The sequence below is a fragment of the Budorcas taxicolor genome, chromosome 14 (assembly GCF_023091745.1).
Source record: "Budorcas taxicolor isolate Tak-1 chromosome 14, Takin1.1, whole genome shotgun sequence".
NCBI lineage: Eukaryota > Metazoa > Chordata > Mammalia > Artiodactyla > Bovidae > Budorcas > Budorcas taxicolor.
This window is the reverse complement of record NC_068923.1, coordinates 70,118,780-70,138,991: the sequence shown is the minus strand read 5'-3', so window position 1 is coordinate 70,138,991 and position 20,212 is coordinate 70,118,780. Positions and strand designations below refer to the sequence as shown.

General features: G+C 38.3%; 1 protein-coding gene across 1 annotated transcript in view; it reads right to left on the bottom strand.

The window, feature by feature from the left end:
* The window catches only part of ANGPT1 (angiopoietin 1), a 298,845-nt gene extending 279,980 nt beyond the window's left edge, over window positions 1-18,865 (bottom strand). Inside the window, exon 1 of the mRNA XM_052651746.1 lies at window positions 18,569-18,865. Coding sequence (XP_052507706.1) covers window positions 18,569-18,865 — 297 coding nt within the window. The remainder of the gene's footprint in view (window positions 1-18,568) is intronic.
* Between the last annotated feature and the right edge of the window lie 1,347 nt (window positions 18,866-20,212).

Genomic DNA, 20,212 nt, shown 5'->3' with positions numbered 1-20,212 from the left:
CTGAACTATTACTATAACCCAGAACTGCCCCCAAGGAATTACTAATATTTGCTCAACATTTACTATGTAATAGGACTTATGAAAAGTAATTTATGTGACTTATGCTTACTCTTAACAATCATCCTATAATGTAAGTGCTATTACCTTATTTTACTAGTAATGAAAATGAGGCATAGAGAAACTTGCCCAAGGTCACACAGCAAGCAGTACTGTCAAGATTCACCTGGGTGGTCCGGCTCTAGGTACAACACATTTCATCACTGTGTGGTACTGTCTCTAGACTTGACACAGGAAACAGTGGACACAAACAGTGCATTTGGTTTCATTATCTATTTCAGTGGGGTTAGACTTCTCAGCAAAAACGGGCTACAGTGGATTCATCACCTCTCTTTTCTGGTTTTCAAGTCTCGTAAGTCTCCAAAATGAAGAATGGGCCAACTATTGTTTAAGAAAAAGCAGGCCACTGTGAAGCCAGAAAGGAAATTAGAACTTTCACTTATAATAAGCAAGTTAATAATAAATTTGTATAAGGTCTAATTTTGGAGTCTTCATCCCCATAGTATATCAAAGAGCTCTGCATTATTCATCTTCTAAAGAAAGAGAAAAAGCTCCACAAAGTTAATGAAATTGAAGGCACTGCCTTCATATGATTGTCCTCTTCCAGTATACTGTGATATGTGGTAGTTCAGGTGTATTTGGGAAAGTGGATTCAAGAATGATTTTTACCTATTCTTAACTGAATTAATCTTCAGAACCCAGGCAATGTCTTTAAAAATCCTAAAGACCCAGCACATGTGAACAAGAAAATGGCAATTCTGGTGTCATGTACTAAAAATAAAAATAAAGTTTCAGTTCAGTTCAGTTCAGTTAGCTTAGTATATTTAACAAGGATCTTTGCAAATTTTGAAAATACCAAAATGCCTACTTAAAATTCATATTCCTTTTCACTGCCCTTAACAATGAATTCTGTTCTAAGTAAATAGTGTAGCTTGAGATATTAAGTCATCAATGTAATTAATATTCCTAAATTTAAAAAAGCATAAAACTATCATGAAAATAGATAAGTTATACAATTTGTCACTAGTTATCCAAGAATTACCTACTGTCAACATATTTAAGTCATGTGAAATATGGTTGGGCCTCAACACTTTTGAGTCTACATATTTTTGGTAACTTACAAATTAATATTCTTAAACTGATTTGCATATGGCAAATTTGGATATCTTTACATCAGCTTGCCAAAAACATTCAAATTTCAAGTGTTTTTTCCTGCCTGCCAGTAGATTGGTTTTGGCAACTTTATCTGCCTAATATTTGATTATTTGAATGTTTTGTTGCAGTTATTTTGAATCTGTATTCTTTTGTACAGATAGTCTCTTGAAGGATGCCTCTGGGAGAAGGGCTGAGGAAGAAGATCATGGTGGGGCCTCACTCCATTTCTCCTTTAGCCCCTTGCTTTGCATCTAGATTACATTTTAAGTTTCTGCCTAATAATTTACTTGGAAATAAGGCTCCACTGGTAAGAAATATGTACAATTCATTAACTCATTTCTTAAAAATATCAAACCTTCACTCTATTATTAACATTCAAAAGTCATTAAATACTCAATTTATTCAATAAATTTTTCATTAATACTATAAATATTAAACTTACTGCTTATTAAAACTCTGTTCTTGACATTCAAAAACTGAGTAAAACTGGACAATAAATACTGGTGATATTAGTAATAAAGATACAACTCTTGCCTCATGTCTGTGCAACTGAGATAAGGTAGGTGTAAGGGCTGTTGGGTACAAACACCAAATCAAACCTTTAGCCACAATAAATTCCCACTGGATTATAATCTAGTCAACTGTATATTAACAGTGAAGACAAGAACAGGGTTAAAATGTTTTATAAAATTTTGGAATTATCTTTAAAGGTTTAGAAATAAAATTTGGGATTTTACTTGTTTTCTGGGAACAGAAATTCTCCAGTAATCTTTTATTTTTATTGAAGACAAGAAATTATTTAGAATGTTGTGCTAATTTCTGCTGTATAGCAAGTGATCCAGTTGTATACATATGCACATTCTTTTTATATTCTTTTACCCCAGGAAATTGGATATAGTCTCCTGTGCTATACAGTAGGGCCTTGCTGTTTATCTATTCTAAATGTAATAGTCTCCACCTACTAACCTCAAACTCCCAGCTCGTCCCTCTCCCCAAACCTTAGCAATCACAGGTCTGCTCTCTCTGTCTGCGGGTCTGTTTCTGTTCTATATGTAGGTTCATTTGTGCCATATTTTAGGTTCTACATGTAAGTGACATCATATGGTATTTGTCTTTCTCGTTTTGACTTATTTCACTTAGTATGATCATTTCTAGCTGCATGCATGCTGCTACCAATGGCATTACACTGTTCTTTTTTATGGCTGAGTGGTATTCCATCGTATACATGTAGCACATCTTCTGTATCCATTCATCTGTCAATGGACATTTAGGTGGTTTCCATGTCTTGACTGTTGTGAATAGTGCTGCTATGAACACAGGGGTGCATGTATCTTTTTAATTATAATTTTGTCCAGGCATATGCCCAGGAGTAGGATTGCTAGATCATATGATGGTTCTATTTTTAGTTTTCTGAGGAACCTCCATACTGTTTTCCATAGTTGCTGCACCAACTTACATTCCCACCAACAGTGTAGAAGAGAAATCCTCCAATAATCTTTAGGGTCTAGTATTATAATTCAACTAATTTAGCTTTCACAAACAGAATAGTGACTATCTATACAGTGTATAACTTCTTAGTGAATTAAACTAAACATAAAATGAAACTTTAAAATACACCACCTTCCAAAATTATTCAGCCATTTTGTAGAAATACTATAGGTTTACCTATTTGATGCCACTGAGTTTGATGGCTTACATGTATATGTTATTAACAATTCAAGACATTCACATTCCATTTGCATTTTATTAATATTTCAGCTACTTATTTACTTTAGACACAACTTGATGCTAATTTTCATGCACTTTCAGTAGGTCAACACAAACTTCAATACATGACAATGTGGACCTGGAGCAAGTGAGCTGATAGTCATATAGTGTATATAATTTATTACATTGTTTTTTTCTCTATATTCTCCAATACTTACTGTCAAAAGAAAAGATCTGTGCATGTCCAAATACATTATTGATGAAATTATTAGCTACCAGTAGTGTCGTGTGTGGTTTTATAAGTTTTCTTCACTTTCTCAGTTAAGTATTACCTTTTTATTTGTTTGAAGGAAGAAATCAGATCATTTGGATAGGCAAAAAAAGATTAAACAAGCCTGAAAACCTCCCACTTACAATATTTCTATGTAAGAATTAGAGAAGAGCATTTAGGCATAGAGCCTCCAAATATAAAGAAAAGATAATCCATGGAGTGCTTCATTCTTTAGAAGCCTCTGTGATAAGGGAGGGGGCATATCTTTTGTACTTTTTGTAAAGAGATTTAAACGCTAAGAGGCCCTCCTTCTCTCAGACCATAGGGCTAGAACCAAAGGGGGTTTGGAACTTCCTAACTTCACAGCAAACGATAATCTTGTATTGAAATAAAAGGCAAGGATGACTCAGAATGTAATTAGGGTTGTGCATGTAAGCAAATGACACAATATAACTTGTGGTATTAAAAAAGAAGACAAGGCCCAGGAAAAGGCTGCTGCTGTTTCCACACAGAGACAAGGCATGAAGAATGAGAAGAAAAAACAAAACAAAACAAAAACTCCTCAGAATAAAATACAGCAAAGGGGATGATAAACCTCTGAATTTTGTAGCTGAGCATCCCACTTGTTGCTCCTCCCCATCTCATCATTTATAGAGTGGGAACACTTGCAACATTTATATCTAAAACAAATGACAGAGGAGAAAAGATTTCTAAATAGACTGAATGTAAAAGGCAGAGCTGGAGTCCCATTTCTAGTCCTGAAAATAGAATGCCTCTGATATTTTGTCAACATGTTTGTTAATGTCACAACAAGATGAAACAGGCACAGAGCACCCTGGCACCCAGACTTGTTCATTGTTTAACCAGAGGCTGCTGATTTGTTATTCAGGTGCTTTTTTATTTTTTAACATGTATTTGTTTTTGAAACATTTCTCTGTTCACATGAAGAAGGGCAGGGGCAAAAAAGACGTGAAATTTATCTACCTGTACTCTAAAATGTCATCTCACAGCATGTTCCAATACCAGGCCAAGAAATGGCTTAGACAGGATCCCTGCCAATTGGCAAAGGCCTGAAGATTACTTGGCTTCCTGCAGTGCCATCCTTTTCTCACACAGCAAACCTCACAATTTACTTTGCAATGGTCTCAATGTTAATACTACATTCCTTTTGAGATATAAAACAGGGCTCAGCAAACTTTATTTATTTATTTTTGTAAAGGCCTGGATATCAGATTTAAAGCTCCGTGGGCCTTCTGGACTCTATTGCAACCACTCAACTCTGCCTTTACACAAAGAAAGCAGGCATAGACAATACATAAGCAAATGGGTATGGCTCTGTTCCAATAAAACTTTATTTAAAAATAGGTGGACAGTTAAGGAATAAGTGCAGATGTATTCTAATAAAGTTTATTTACAAACATAGGTAGCAGGCAGAATTTAGGCCAAGGGCCAAAGTTTGCGGACTCATGTAATAGATTACGGAAACTCAGGACTAATTAAAATTTCTCCCATTAACATAGTTAGTAGGGAAATGTATAGAATATAGTTAAGCCTTATTTTCATACATATGTTTAATTTGAGTTGAAATTTGCCCATGGAATTCATTGATTTCTCTAGTCATTAAAAATAAATTATTCTTTCCAACTATGTTCCAGTCATTGTGCAAGAAAAGTATATCTGCTATCAAAATAATATATAAAAAGTTTAAAAAAAAAAAGAATTAGTGAACAAAACAGGCACAGTCTCTACCTCACAGCACAGAGGGTCTGAGAGAATAGATATGCAAATATTTACTGAGGTCTACTATGTATCATGCACTCTTCTACCAGTAAAGGTATACTGTATGGAACAAGATAGACAAGGACCTCTGGTGGTGTTTACATGCTTAGTAGAGGCAGATGGAATAAATTTTGTGACAAACAATAAACAACAAAAGATCACAGTGGTAAACGCCATGAAGAAATTATAAATATAATGATAGAAAATCACTTAGCAGAGTGAGGAAAAGTGGTAGGTAATGGTGCTCAAAGAAGACTTTCAGAGAATATTTCTGAGCAAAGGGCTGAATGAAGAGAAAGAGCCATTTATGCCAAGATGTGGGGCAAGAATTATTCTAGCTAGGTAAACAGCATGTAAAGTCCCTGAGACAGGAATGAGCTGGTCTGAGGGAGTTATAACAAGAAGGCTAAAGTCATCTGAGTGTCTGGAATGAGGGAAAGGTTTAATAACTGAGAAATCCAGAGAGGAGTGTGGGGCAGGTCATTTAGGACCTCATGGTATAGAATCTGGATTCTTTTCTCACATACTGGAAAACTGTATGAGGATATTAAGGAAAAGAACAATACATTCTTATACACTTTACACTGAATCAAGAATTACATATGAGATGAGTGCTACTAAAAGCTCAATGTGAAATGGAAGTCAGGAGTAAGGAAGGGCTCCAGTTACCCATAGGAAAAAACCTATTTGCCCTGATCCCAAAACCTGAGATCCATCAGTGGAGACAGTTTGAGGGAAGGCTTGCTCCTTCTTGCAGAGACACTCAAAAGGCTGTATTATAGCTCCAAATGCCCAACTTCTGGGGCCCGGAAAGTCTGCATGCCTTCTTGGATCTTTCAGTTTTAAATATAACAATCAAAATCGAAGTATTCATTGAAAAGTTAATACAGAGCTCTATTTAGCTTGAAAATCAGGGGTTATTCGCAAACGAAGTTAGTGGAGAAATTTCTACAAGTGAGTTTAAAAGACAATTGTTATTCCTATTAACATTTCTCAGCAATTGGCATTTTTTCTATCTCTACGTATAAATAATGGCTTCCCAGATGGCTCAACAGGTAAAGAATCTGCCTGCAATACAAGAGACACAGGAGACACAGGTTCAATCCCTGGGTCAGGAAGATCCCCTGGAGAAAGAAATGGTAACCCATCCAGTATTCTTGCCTGAAAAATCTCATGGACAGAGGATCCTGGTGGGCTACAGCCAAAGGATCACAAACAGTCGGACACAACCGAGTGACTAAGCACGTGCCTAAATCATATATGCATATTTTATTCAAATTTAACAACAAATCTTTAAAAACATATTTGTTGACTGTCTGCTCATTTTACCCATTCTAGAAATCCCCTCATGTGCAAATAAGAAAGCACCCTCTCTGGTTTAGTATTGCACAGTCACCAGTCCCTAAAACAATCCACACATGAGAAGTCCGTTCTAGTTACTTAGATTCACATGCACATATATTATCCTGTATGTAATAAATGTTTGCCTATTAGTCTGGAAGTATAAAGTTATTTTTCATCCCACAGGAAGATCTAGCTGACCCTCAAGTAACTTAGAAGCCAATTTTGGCATCAGAAAGCAGTTGCAAGTTCCCTTAACTTGCTTTATTTTATACCTAGCACCACCCACACACTTTAGCACTTGCTATTTTTTATTTTTACATTATGATGATAACAGTACTATTATTCAGACATTTAACAGACACCTTGGAAAATATAAAGGTGGATAAGGAGACATTCACTACACTCTGGGGACTCATAGTCTAAGCAGGCAAACAGCCCTCAAGACAAATAATGAAAACGACAACAGCTACACAACATGGAAATGCAGTACTAACATGATATGTACAATGTGATGATACTGGAGAACTCGGCCTTTGAGGGTAAGTAAAGTGTGGGTACATTCCATGGAGAAACTGGCAATAAAGCTGACTCTTGAAGAATAATTAAGAAGACAGATGGAGTCATAGAAGTTTTTAAGATCCTAGACCATTTGGCTAAATACAATTTGGATAATTAATACCATATAGCCTAGACTCAATATCTTTTAATGTAATATTAGGACAAAAATGTTGCATGATGTAGTTGAAAGGGAGCAGAATTTGTCACGCCAAAATACGCCTTTTGGCATAAGGATTATTTCAGGCTGATTTTTTTTCTTTTTTTTTTTTTGTTGCAGGCTGATTATTTTTAAGAAACAGCAGAAATAGGAAAAGCTCCAAAAACCAAGTAGAAATTAGCCTTCTAATTTACATTTACAAAGGAATGTACATTTACAAGACAGATCTCCATTTGTAAGGATGTGGGCTTCCCAGGTGTCCTGGTAGAGAGCCCAGGCTGCCAGTGCAGGAGATGTAAGAGACCCGGGTTTAATCCCTGGGTTGGGAAGATCCCCTGGAGAAGGGAATGGCTACTCACTCCAGTATTGTTGCCTGGAGAGTCCTGGAGAGTCCCATGGACAGAGGAGCAGTCCACAGGTCACAAACAGTCAGACATGACTGAAGCAACTTAGCACACCTGCACACATACTCACTCTCTGTATCACAAGAGGAAGATGACTAAACCTCTAGCAACTCTATCAACAGAGGAGGCATGGATTTAAATCTTCATTACGCTGAAAACCTGGCTGACCTGAGACATCTTTGGTGTTTAGCTGGAGACAGTATTTGAGGTCATTTTGGGGGGGGTCATTCAGTTTTCCTTGGTGCAGGTATACATATTATTAAACTTCTGTTTGTTTTTCTCTTGTTAACATGTTTTTTATTATAGAGAGGCCTCAGTCATGAACCTGGAATGGTAGAGAAAGTATTCTTTTTCCTCTTCCACATGGTCCTTTAAGAGATAACTTAAAATATAGTTGGGAAAGTAAAGTATATACACAAAATGTTAATAGCACATAGTAAGTGCAGACTGCAATACAAAGACAATGCATTCATTTATTCAATCAACAAACATTTATTATCTATACTCTATGGAGGATCTCCTGGAGGAGGACATGGCAACCACTCCAGTATTCTTGCCAGGAGAACCCGCATAGACAGAGGAGCCTGGCGGGCTACAGTCAGTCCATGGGGTCACAGAGAGTCAGACACGACTGAGTGACTAAGCACACACACACACACGGATGATATACTACTCTAAGCCCTGGGGAAATGACACTGGACAAACACACAAGGAAGTAACACTCTAGTAGATATTAATATGAGTTGATAGGTGTAATACAAGGGTTTTTTAAAAAAAGATTATCACCATCATTGCTGTGCTGTGCTTAGTCACTCAGTCTGAAGAATCAAAGCTACTCCATTTTGTAAGGTTCCGGGAAAAGAGCCTTTGGAAATCCCCTGACCTCACCCCACCACCTGTGAACCAATCAGAACCTTTGGCCAGCCCAGGAAATTCGAATCAAGCCAGGGAAAGGAGAACCAATCAGAACTCAACACCTAACCCTTCACCAGAAGGTGACCAATCAGACCCGGAGACTCCCGTTTTTCCAATTTTTTGCGCAATAATCCTCTATATAAGCAATGTAACCCAGAGCTCAGGGCTCCTCCCTATAGCTGCTGCGTTGGTATCGGTGGTATCGGTGGGAGCCCCAGCTCGAGCTTGGTAATAAAAACTCTCTTGCTTTTGCATCGGATATCGGCTCCCTGGTGGTCATTGGGAGATTTCGCAACTTGGGCATAACATTTGGGGGCTCGTCCGGGATCTCCCACCAGCTCCACGGGAAGACCAATCCGGAGAGTCATCTGCAGCTGGTAAGCTTTTTTCTGTCTTTCTTTTCACTCCTGGTAGGGCCTGGTTTCTGAGACCGGTCTATGACTCAGGTGGACGCGCCAGAGAGTCACCGGTGGGGGTCGTTGGGAGACGTCCCCGACCCCGGCGTGGGGAGACGGAGTGCCCCTGTTCTCTGTAGACAATAGTGGGTCGCTCCCACTGAACGGCCGGAGGCCGTCGTTGTTCGGTTTTACCTCTGGACTCCCGGAGGTGTATTTCTCCTGTCTCTCTCTCTGTGTGGCTGTTCGTATTGTCTGTGTTAATTTACCAACATCTGACTGATTCAGGGACGATGGGGCAATGCCATTCTAGCCCCACACCTCTATCCTTGGTTACTGATAATTTTAAGGAGGTCAAGATGCGTGCTCATGACCTCAGTATAGAAATTAAAAGGAATAAATTAATTACCTTTTGCAGCACAGAATGGCCGACCTTCCATGTAGGCTGGCCCTCAGAAGGCACCTCTGACTTGGGAACTGTACACCGAGTCCGAGATATCATCTTCTGACTGCAGATCGGACACCCTGACCAAGTTCCCTTTGTCAGCACATGTGTCTCCTCGGACAATTCATTTCCAAGTGTAAGACAAGAGCCCAGTTTCGGGCCCTGAAGGGGTCCCTCTTCCTGCAACAAATGGTGACTCTGGCAGGGACTCTTCTTCGCCGAGACTGACATCCTGACCACTCGGGGTACTCAGGGGCCAGCTTGCCTGTCAATGGACCAGACTCAGCGGCCGCAACTGGGACACTTTTGTCCCTGGCCTCCTCCTGACGCGGACAACTGGCCAGAGTGCCCCAACCGGTAAGGAACAAGAGACTTTATTGATCTCCCTCCCCTTCTCTCTCTATCTCCTCTCCTTAACCCTTCCTATCCTTCCCTGTTTTTCTAGTCCCCCGGTCCTGGATGCAGGAATCTGGTCGAAGGGCCCTCAGCCTGAGCTGAGGATTGGAGACTGATCACCTCCTCTTGGCAGAGAACTCGAATTCTGGTTCTGATTTCTGGTAGGGCCGAGTTCCAGTCCTCCCTTCTCTGGAGGCCCAGGGAAAAGTCCCGTAACACCTGGGTATCTGTAGGTGGCAGGAGACGTCTGTAAGGCCACCCCTTTTGCCCCCCCTCTCCCGCCTCCTCTCCCTTCTTTTTCAACCTGGCTTCCTTTCCTTCCTTGAAATCTTTGGTGTTAGTACTTGGATCTGAAGTTCTGTGTCTCTATAGGAGGTTTTCTGAGAGACTGTATTCTTGTATTTAAGGGCTTCTCTGGTGGAGCCGAGGTTAAAGCATCTGCCTGCAATATGGGAGACCTGGGTTCGATCCCTAGGTCGAGAAGATCCCCTGGAAAAGGAAATTTTGCTTTGTCTGGCAACCATGTGGTTTAGACCTGCCGCCATTTTGTTAAAACTTGATTTTCTTTCCCTGTGCCTGGAGACCAGGGCTCTCAGGAACACTTATCTAGACCATCTCCAACTCCTGACACTGAGGAAAAAGGAAAAAAAAAGACTTGAAGCTAGATCTTAACTGTGTCTGTCTAAATATGTCTTGGTAATATTTTTGTATATGAGCTCTATTTATTTGGCTTATAAAAAGGTAAGCGCTTACAAATCAAGTAATTCTAAATTAAACAATAAATTCCAGGTTTATGTGAACTGGGAAATATTCAGTGTTAAATACCTGATATTAACGTTTGTTTGTTGACCTATTTAATATAGACATGTCTTAGAGTACTTAACGTTAAGTAAAATATTTTCATTGTACCTAGGTTTAATATGAGTTTAAATATTATATCTGTTACAAGTTTGTCAATAAGAAAATTACCTCAAGTAAAAAAAAAACTTCTAAAAAATGTAAATGAGATATGAGCTTTTATATAAACTCTATTAAGAATAATTATTCTTTAAAAATATCCGTCTAAAATAGTCTCTCCAGACTGGTGTAACTTAAAATCTGACCAAATGTTCTAAACCCTTTTAATTGATCTCTTTGATAAAACTTCCTAAATAGAACTCTTTTGAAGTTCTTTTGATCTCTAGCTAACTTTGGGATGTTTCAGACGGCTCCTGGAACATCCCAAAGAGAGATATTAAACTGTGCTTATTTGGTTGGTTAAATTACATGGAAAAGATTATCAGATGAGTAATAAGTCTGCTCAGGTTATAATGTATGGTAAAATTACTAATACAGATATCCTAAAAATTATATGGAGTTTTTAACATTCTGATATGTCCTGGTATTTTAATGGAAAACCTGATGACTTCACAAAAGTTAGCAAAAGGACTGAATGAACCAGTGAATATGCTTATAATTTTATGGTTTCTATCTGAAAAATTATGGGGTTGAAACTTATGTTTTCAGGGAGTAGGGGAAATCTTCCTCTCAAACTAATTATGACAATACTTTGGTAAAATTAAATGTTATAAACAAAACAATCATATTTTCTATCTGACTCCTCCAAAAATTGGAAGTTCTTAGGTTTCCAGTAAGTTTATCAAATGAGTTAGGAAGGTTATCTCACAGATACAAAAATCTCAAGAAATTTTTGAGACCTTAAAAAGGGAAGAATTCACCTAGATTTGTTAGGCAAAATCTGTGATAAGCCTTTGGTGTGAGTTTCCCAGCCCTGTTTTATTTTAAAAGTTCAGTCTGAGACCCTATAAATGTTTCAGCAAAATAAAAAGCCTATGATCAATTATGGTTATAAAAATCATCAGACCAAAATCAGTGAGAACAGACCTATTTTGCAAACAAACTAGCCTTAGTTTGGTTATATTTAATAAAAATAAGGGTAACTTGAAGGAGAAAAAGATATTTCAAAATGTTAAATACCAGTTTGTTGATGGAGGTCTGCATCTAGTAAGACTCATGTCTTAGATAGTTCTTTGCTGTTATGTGATGTTAATGTAAAATTTAATTGAATTCTTGAAGAACACCCTAAGTTTGTTTCTGAAGCTTATCTCAGTAATCTATCTTTGGATGAAGATCAGATGCCTCATGACCTACAACCAGAACTGGAAAAAGACATAATTTAAGGGACTGTCTCCAACACGGATGGAAGGACTCTTTTATCAGGAGAAACTACACTACACCAGGATGAGAAGATGACGACATCAGAGGTAGACAGCCTCCCCAAGATGCTGGACCTGATTCGTATGATCATTTATGTTTTCTTGACTTCTTAGACCTTTGCATATAAGTCAAATGCTTTTCTATCATAGGCCTGATCCTATGCTAGTTTTAAAAATCAATCCAACTGTTGGGTTTGTGGCCAATTACCTGTGTCTAGTTCTGGGTTACCTTGGTAAATTTCTCTACTACCAGACTCTCACTGGTTGGCCCTGAGAAAACTTACTTAAAAAAAAAAAATTAAATCATACTAAAGATAATCAGTCTAGTGACACTAGAAAACTGGGCTATGTGCCTTATAGATGGTGCCAATATATAATTACCCTGGAAGATAAAGATTCTACAGGGAAGACTAAGTCAGATGACCTGAAGATATACTGGGCTACATCTAATGGAAGTTCTTAACATAAGTCTTACTTGTGGCTTTACTAATACTGCTGGCTATGTTATTTGTATTTCACCTGTTTTACAAAATCGCTGTTTCTTACACTGTCAAATATGTGTGTGAGGCCTCTAATAGAATAATATATAGTCCCATATGAGATCGATGATGGTAACAGGGTAACTCTAGATATTGCAAGAAGCAACAAGAGGGAATATTTTCCTGGACCAAAAAGCTAGTAAGACAGGTGGTCCAGAGAATTTTGGATACTGTTTTATGGCCTAGTCCAGTAACAGCACATTGAGTGGCCTGTCAACAGAATCTTTGACAAACCTGAGAATGGACATTCTCAGCACCATGGGATAAAATGGTCATAAAGTGCCCCCCTCATAATCATGGTCAAGTTTATGAGCAAAAAGGGGCTCTGCCAACTGAAGACTGACACTCGCCATCTGCATCTACAAAGATTAAATCATGGCCGCTGCAACTGCTGACTTTCAACGCCCCTGAAAGGAGTTCAGGGTGAAAATCAGGAATGAGGCACTCTGTGCTCTGGGAAAAACTGGCAGAACAGGCCTTCAGATAGTTAGATCTTTTCAGGAGAAGATTTTATGAGTCCCAATTCTTGCATCTTCTCGTACCTAGAGAAACACTGACGTCATTAACGGTGAAATCTGCTTTGGCTATTAAAGAAAAGTCTACAATTAAAAGTCAAAATAGAGTAGCTATGGTTCAGATATCCTGAGAAATAACTAGGTGATGCTATGGGTGTACTTTCAGATTAGACCTTGTATTGCTAAACACTTGAGTTTTCTGAGTCGTGTCAGGCTTGGATGCCACCATTTTCAAAACAATGTCTGCTGGAAGCTAGTAACCTTACTTTTTATAAAACTAGGCAACTGGCTACATGGCTACAAGTCTCCCTGAAGTGCCAGGTCCAGACTGGGTTTCAGGCCTATTCTTCTAAAAAGAAATGAGATTGATTTTGTCTATTAAATTCTAGTTATCACTCCTACAACTACTTCTAATTGGGTCTGTTACACCAAAATGGCAGACCAAGAGATTAGGATTTTAATCATACAAGACTCAGATCTAGACCTTGGAACTCAGAAATACTTCCAATTCAGTGTCTATACTCCAAGCTGGGGCAGTCCTATGCCCCATTTTGACAGAAAGTTATCACAATCATAGTTGCCTAGTTCCCTAAAATTAAAACTGAGTGGGACTCTGTGGGGATCTGGAGTACAGATCTGTTCTGTGTTCTCCATTTCTTATCTGTAGGATATAGACTTTGTTCAGCCTCCTTGACCTTCCCTGAATTCCAAAGCTTGGTTTCAAACAATTGCTAATCAGGGAAGGGAGGGGATGCAAAAACAGAAACAATCAAAGGTTGGTACAGCCTCCAGACAGAGTCCTGGTTCCTACTCAAAGAAATATGCATAACAATGTCTTTGAGCCCCCACCCAGGTGGAAGATGGTAACTTCAGACTTAACACAAGATTCCTGGAGCACAGCTCTGTTGCCTCACCACCAACCAATCAGAAGCGGTCACAAACACTGCAACCCTCACCCCAAATGTTGCCTTCTGTTTCCAGGACCAGAGATGACCATCCTGTTAGGTCTCCTGTTTGGCCCTTGTCTATTTCATCTCTGAGAGGGGCCAACTAAATTGCTGTTACTACGAGGGTGGAAGTTGGTTTCAGATGTGGAACACCCCAACTTAGATCAGGTAGAGAGAGAGACTTCTGCTCTATTAGGCAGGCCTATGCCCATGCACAGCAGGAAGAAGTTACAGAAGAAAGAGACCTCCGCCCCAATTCCCAAGAAGTATCTTGAGTATGAAGTCTCTCAGGGGGACCTATGTGCTGCGTTAGGGGAAGAATGTTGTTTTTATGTAAATCACTCGGGGGTAGTCAGGGAGTTCCTGGCCAAGATAAGAGAAGGGCTGAGTCAGAGAAAAAGAGAAAGAAAAATATCTCAAACCTGGTTTGAATCCTGGTTCAATTCATCCCCCTGGTTTGCAACTCTCATATCCTCCTTGGTGGGGCCCCTGATTATCTTGTTACTGCTACTCACCCTCAGGCCATGCTTACTAAACTAACCAGTGGCCTTCATTAAAAGCCGCATCAACGCGGTGCAGCTCATAGTACTCAGATCCCAATATGCGGCCCTACCAATGGTCCCCTTAGCAGGAGACAATATAGAGCTGACCTCAGACTCATGATTGGGTCTGTTCCTGAATCCTAGAGAAGGGGGGAATGAAGAATCAAAGCTACTCCATTTTGTAAGGTTCCAGGAAAAGAGCCTTTGGAAATCCCCTGACCTCACCCCACCACCTGTGAACCAATCAGAACCCTTGGCCAGCCCAGGAAATTCGAATCAAGCCAGGGAAAGGAGAACCAATCAGAACTCAATACCTAACCCTTCACCAGAAGGTGACCAATCAGACCCAGAGACTCCCGTTTTTCAAATTTTTCACGTGATAATACCATATATAAGCAATGTAACCCAGAGCTCAGGGCTCCTCCCTATAGCTGCTGCATCGGTATTGGTGGGAGCCCCAGCTCAAGCTTGGTAATAAAAACTCTCTTGCTTTTGCATCGGATATCGGCTCCCTGGTGGTCACTGGGAGATTTCGCGACTTGGGCATAACAAGTCGTGTCCAACTCTTTGCAGCCTCATGGACTGTAGCCTGCCAAGCTCCTCTGTCCAAGGGGATTCTCCAGGCAATAAAACTGAAATAGGTTGTCATGCCCTCCTCCAGGAGGTCTTTCCAATCCAGGGGTTGAACTCAGGTCTCCCGCATTGCAGACAGATTTTTTACCATCTGAGCCACTAGGGAAGCCCTTGCTATCATTAATGTTTCAGATAACTGTATGCTAAATCCTAATTCTCTGAAGCAAAGAATACAATATTCAAGTAGAGAATGTTGTTAGTCAAAAAGTGCTATCAAAAAAAAACTATCCAAGCACTTCATTAAAAGTTTCATTTATTAATATTCTGATGACAATTCATAACTGCATTTTATACTAACAATCAATACATTAATTTTAGCTAGTGTGAAATAGTATAGTAGATAGATCTTTGCTCTCTGTTACAAGGCATGTTTTTAACTCAATTTATTTATACTTTCAATCAAAAAAAAAAGAAAAGACACCATTTGGCAAAGGCAAACAGACTGTCTAAGCATTCTCCCAATACATTTTAAATACACGTATTTGTGAACTTGGGGTATATGAGAGAAAGAAAACAACAGTTCAAGAAGCACAGGATGTGGAATAGACATTCAACAATAGAGATTTCTGTGTCATAGGAAAGTAAAAAGGAATCACACAAAAAAAGTGGCAAAGATACAAAGGCCTTTTGTACTTACGTTTACTATTCTAAGATCTGGTCACTCTCATGTATTAGTATGGTTTGTTAATAATTCTGAAAAGAGCTATATGGCAGAACAAAGACAAACCCAGACAGACAACCCAGGAGTTCATCCAATAAAAGTGTGACTTTTGAACATTTATGTTTATTGCTTTTACTGATTTAAGAGTAAGGATGATGCTACAAACCTATCTCATGTTGGTGTTAATCAACAAGTTATCATGGAAAGGGAATCTCCAAGAACTAAATCTGTCACATCAAGAGACCAGTAACGTAACAGTTCCGGCACTTATGATGACCAATACATTCTATGCCCCACTGCCCACCTTGCCTCTCATCTTGTTCTGTTACAAGACCAGAAAAGTTGAAGAATGAGATTGGAAAGTGTAAGTTTCATATATTGACTTATAGTGACAGCCAGTCTCTTGTGAATATTCAAAAGAATCCAGTTTACCAAACATCAAGCAAGGTAATAGATTAACATAAATTATCATTAAGTTGCTGCTAGCATTGATAACATACATTTTGCATAAAAAAAAATTCCCAATAGTGATGACATGAGCTGCATAATAATCACGTGTTTGATTAATTATACTGTTGAATAAATGGATGAATTACTTACACTGATAGCCTCAGTTTCTGCAGTGCATTACTTCTGATCCTAATACAATTACTTGGAATCAAAATAGAAGTAGTACAAATTACAGCATTAAGTATACCAAATGGTTACAATAAAAAAGATTTCCATTTGAATTATCAAAATAAATACATTGCATGAAACTTAGAACTTGAAGTATAGAAAACTTCTAATTAAGAGAAACTTATGAGAGCCTTTAGCAAGTTCTTTGCTGAATGCATTTATTTGGTTTCTTGATCCTCCAACCAATTGCATTAACAATGACAAAAGATATGCAAATTCAAACGGACAATTGTCAAGCCAAACTGCTCTGACTCAAACTAACAGAGACATTGTCAGCATACATTCTGCTTGATTCATGCTAGCAAGGGTCAATTTCACCAAAAAACATGTTCATAGTTATGCTTGGCTATAATCTGAAAACTACACCATAATCTTGACCAAAAATAATACAAACAAAAATCAAATGTATTTCAAACATTAACATATGAAGCATGTGCATGATTTAAACCCAGTAGAATCATGTCTTTATCCTGTTACTGTTAAATAACTGCACAACAACAATAAAAATATGCATTTTCATGCTTAAATCATCATTTGGATTGTATATTTTAAGCAAACTTACATTTTTGGTAGAATAACTCACTGAAGACAATTTGGAACTAAATTTCCCTCTCCACCTTCCTCAATGACTCCAGACTAATTTATAATGGTTAAATTCTCATTTAAAACTATATGAACAGTACATTGAGAATAGTAATAAGCTATTCAACCAAATTCATTTGCTCATGATGGAAATAAGTTTTGTGAAAGGAAAAAAAAAATCCTATTATAAACTGCTGCTGTAATTAGTGCCTGAAATTTAAGCTACATTTAATTAGTGCCTGAAATTTAAGCCATGTTATCAAAAGACTTCAGAATTGTTTGTTTTCTATTATTTTGCCTATCGATGTATTTTTTTCACCTGTAACCTACAATAGGAAGATCAACTAAAATTCCAAGGTTGGAATAAAACTACTAAGGTTTAGTTAACTTGTCAAATAAAATAACAGTGATCTTAGTTCAGTCCCTAGTGGACAAAAGTAAAATAACTATTACTTGGCATGATTCAGCAGGAGGTGTTCTAAGTGAGTGTGACCACACAGGAACAAAAAAGAGCGTTTGTCCTTTCCCTATCTTTTATCTTCTTAAAGGGTTTGTTCTGTTAACAGACTAACATAAAGAAGACTAGACTGCCTGTGTTCCTACCCTACACATCAAGTGAATTTTTAGCAAAGATCCCTGGGGGAGAAGCTTTCCACAAGTGGGACACTGACATTGTCACCATTCCAGTGACACATTTGAACACACTTGTTATCTGCTGCTTACTTGTTACACAATTAAACACAGAGCAAAGAGGGAAGGAATTGCAGAAAGTGTGTTATTTTTCATTGGCATATTTTCAACAAAAACTTTTAAATGGTTTATAGAGAAATAACTAAATATGATGCTTGATTTTTATAAATTGGAATTAAATGCATACTCAACATTAACATTTATCTGGATCCCCACATTGCACTGTGTGACTATAATGTCTCAAGGAAAGAGGCACTTTAGGGACATAGCAAAATCTACATGTCGTGTTCAGCCCAAATTTGCAGGTGCATGTCTTTTCACAGTGGGCAAACAACCTCTTCCTGATGAGTTCACATTCAAATATATTTTCCTGATTTTTTTCTCAAGGACAGAAGAAATATATGACAGAAATCAGTCCTTTACTATTCTACTACTTGCTGAAACTGTTTCCTTTACATACTTATTCAATTTCTTCAATCAAATATCATACTTTGTATTTATCCACATTTTATATTAACTTTACGAGAGGTTGAAAAATAAGTATCTGGTGATGACTTTCTGTCCTAGCTGCACAAAATTTCAGGGTGTAAAATTTATTTGATCCTAATAGTACTGTTGTTATTATTTAATTTTTTCACCAACTTACTCAAGACATACATGTTTGGTTTTTTTTTTTAAGTTGGGCTTTGACAGTCAGAAAAACTCAAGCTGAATTTTAAATAAGAGAAAACCAAAAATGTCACAAAATGTGCCAGTGTTAGGCACACAAATGGGGTGCCACCATACTTTCAGAGGCACAAGACTACAAAATCTTGGCTCACTCCTTTAAGTCATAGGGAGAGAGCCGTCTTGCATTTGCAAACACTGCCCCCCTGGAGCAAAAGGTAAACACACAAATGGCCCCCTAAGGAACTCTTAAGTTAGTTGCAGCGGGAGAACAGAAAAGGCTCCGTGCAATTAGAAACTGAAAGCGTTCACTTACTTTTTGCAGCCACTGAGTATAATTTTCCATCACATGCTCCAGATGTTGAAGTTTCTGGGAAGAGAAATCCTGTTCCACGTGTGGAGCATCTCTCTGCAGAGCGTTTGTGTTGTACTGGTCTGTCGTACTCTCACGACAGTTACCGTCGTGTTCTGGAAGAATGAAAGTGTAGGCACATTGCCCATGTTGAATCCGGTAATATCTTCTCCCACCGTTTTCTGGACTTCGGCGCTGGTTGCTGCACCCTATGTGAGTCAGAATAGCAGCGAGGAAAGCAAAGGAAAGGAAAACTGTCATTGTACTGCCGGCACTCTCTCCGTGCCTCTCGCAAAACTCGCTCCTTTCTTCTGACCTTTAAACTAGTTCTTTATTTCAGGTAAAACTGCTTGTTTGTTTGACTTTTCCCTTTCAAAGAAAGTTTTGTAGAAGAATCACAGAAAACTAGCCATTTTTAGCTTTGTTCTAAAATCGTATTTTTTTTTAATTTCACCGTAATGATAGTTTCCTTAGTTAAAAACTTGAGATATTTATTGCATAGTAGCTGAGATTTATTGTTTCCTCTCGGTGTAACCGTTCAGCGTAGAGCCTGCCTGAGTCAGCTGCGTGTACATATTCTAGACCCTTTCCTCTACCCTATCTGCTGCAGATCTGCTATTTTCTCCCAGACCTCAGTGAGTTTTATTAAGGTTGCACATCCAAGCCAAGCTGGAAGCAGGCAGCCTTTCACAAGATGACTTGACAAGAATGCATGAGGGTGCCCCTATGCTAAGGATTGCTGATGGCTTGAAGCGAAGCGGCTGGATCGTCTTACACATTGGCTAGATGCGCATGACCTCGATCGTGTATGGCCCTCCCGCCCCTTCCGCAGACAACTGCCTTGAGCCTTTAGCAGATTCACTGAAAATCAATAAATAGAGCAGTCCACCTTAATACACTTTTGGTGTGTATGCTGACCTACTAAAATCCAGCAAACTAGAAGTATGTCTTTAAAGTTTTACTTAATTGGGGAACCTGAAGAAGAAAACTGGCACAGTTTCCAAGAAAATTATTTTTTATAGTGGATGATGAATCTGTACAATTATTACTTTTTTTAAAAAATTCTTTACTCTGGGGAAAAAGACATTAAAACCATTTTTAGAGATGGCATTTATTCACTTAGAATTTCAGGAAATTATCAGGAAGGGTCAAATTAGCAAAACATTTCACAATGTCACTCAAAAGAATATAGCATATGCATATTAAGTAGAATAATTTTAGTATTTTCTGAGATATAAATTTTAAATAAAACTGGCTCCCCAGTCAGAATGCAGCCCTGTGTGTTCTGTGTACATAAATTGAGCAACTTCCTTACAAAAACACTGTGGTTACCATTTAAGACAGTGGCCTGAGAATTATTAATTCCTGTGGTACATCCCAATCATATATTTCACAAGGACCTCTTTGGTACTGTTATGGCTATCTTTAATGCTGGTACGGAAGTTCTACATAAATTCTCCCATGGCTGCACAGGAAAACGATCTGAGAACAAACAGATCAGGTGTGTTAATGAGACAGCATAGAGCTGTATGGGAGAAATCTCTGCTTCTATTAAGTACGAATAAAAAGTATCAGAAGATGATTTCTTAAATGTACGGTGTAAACATT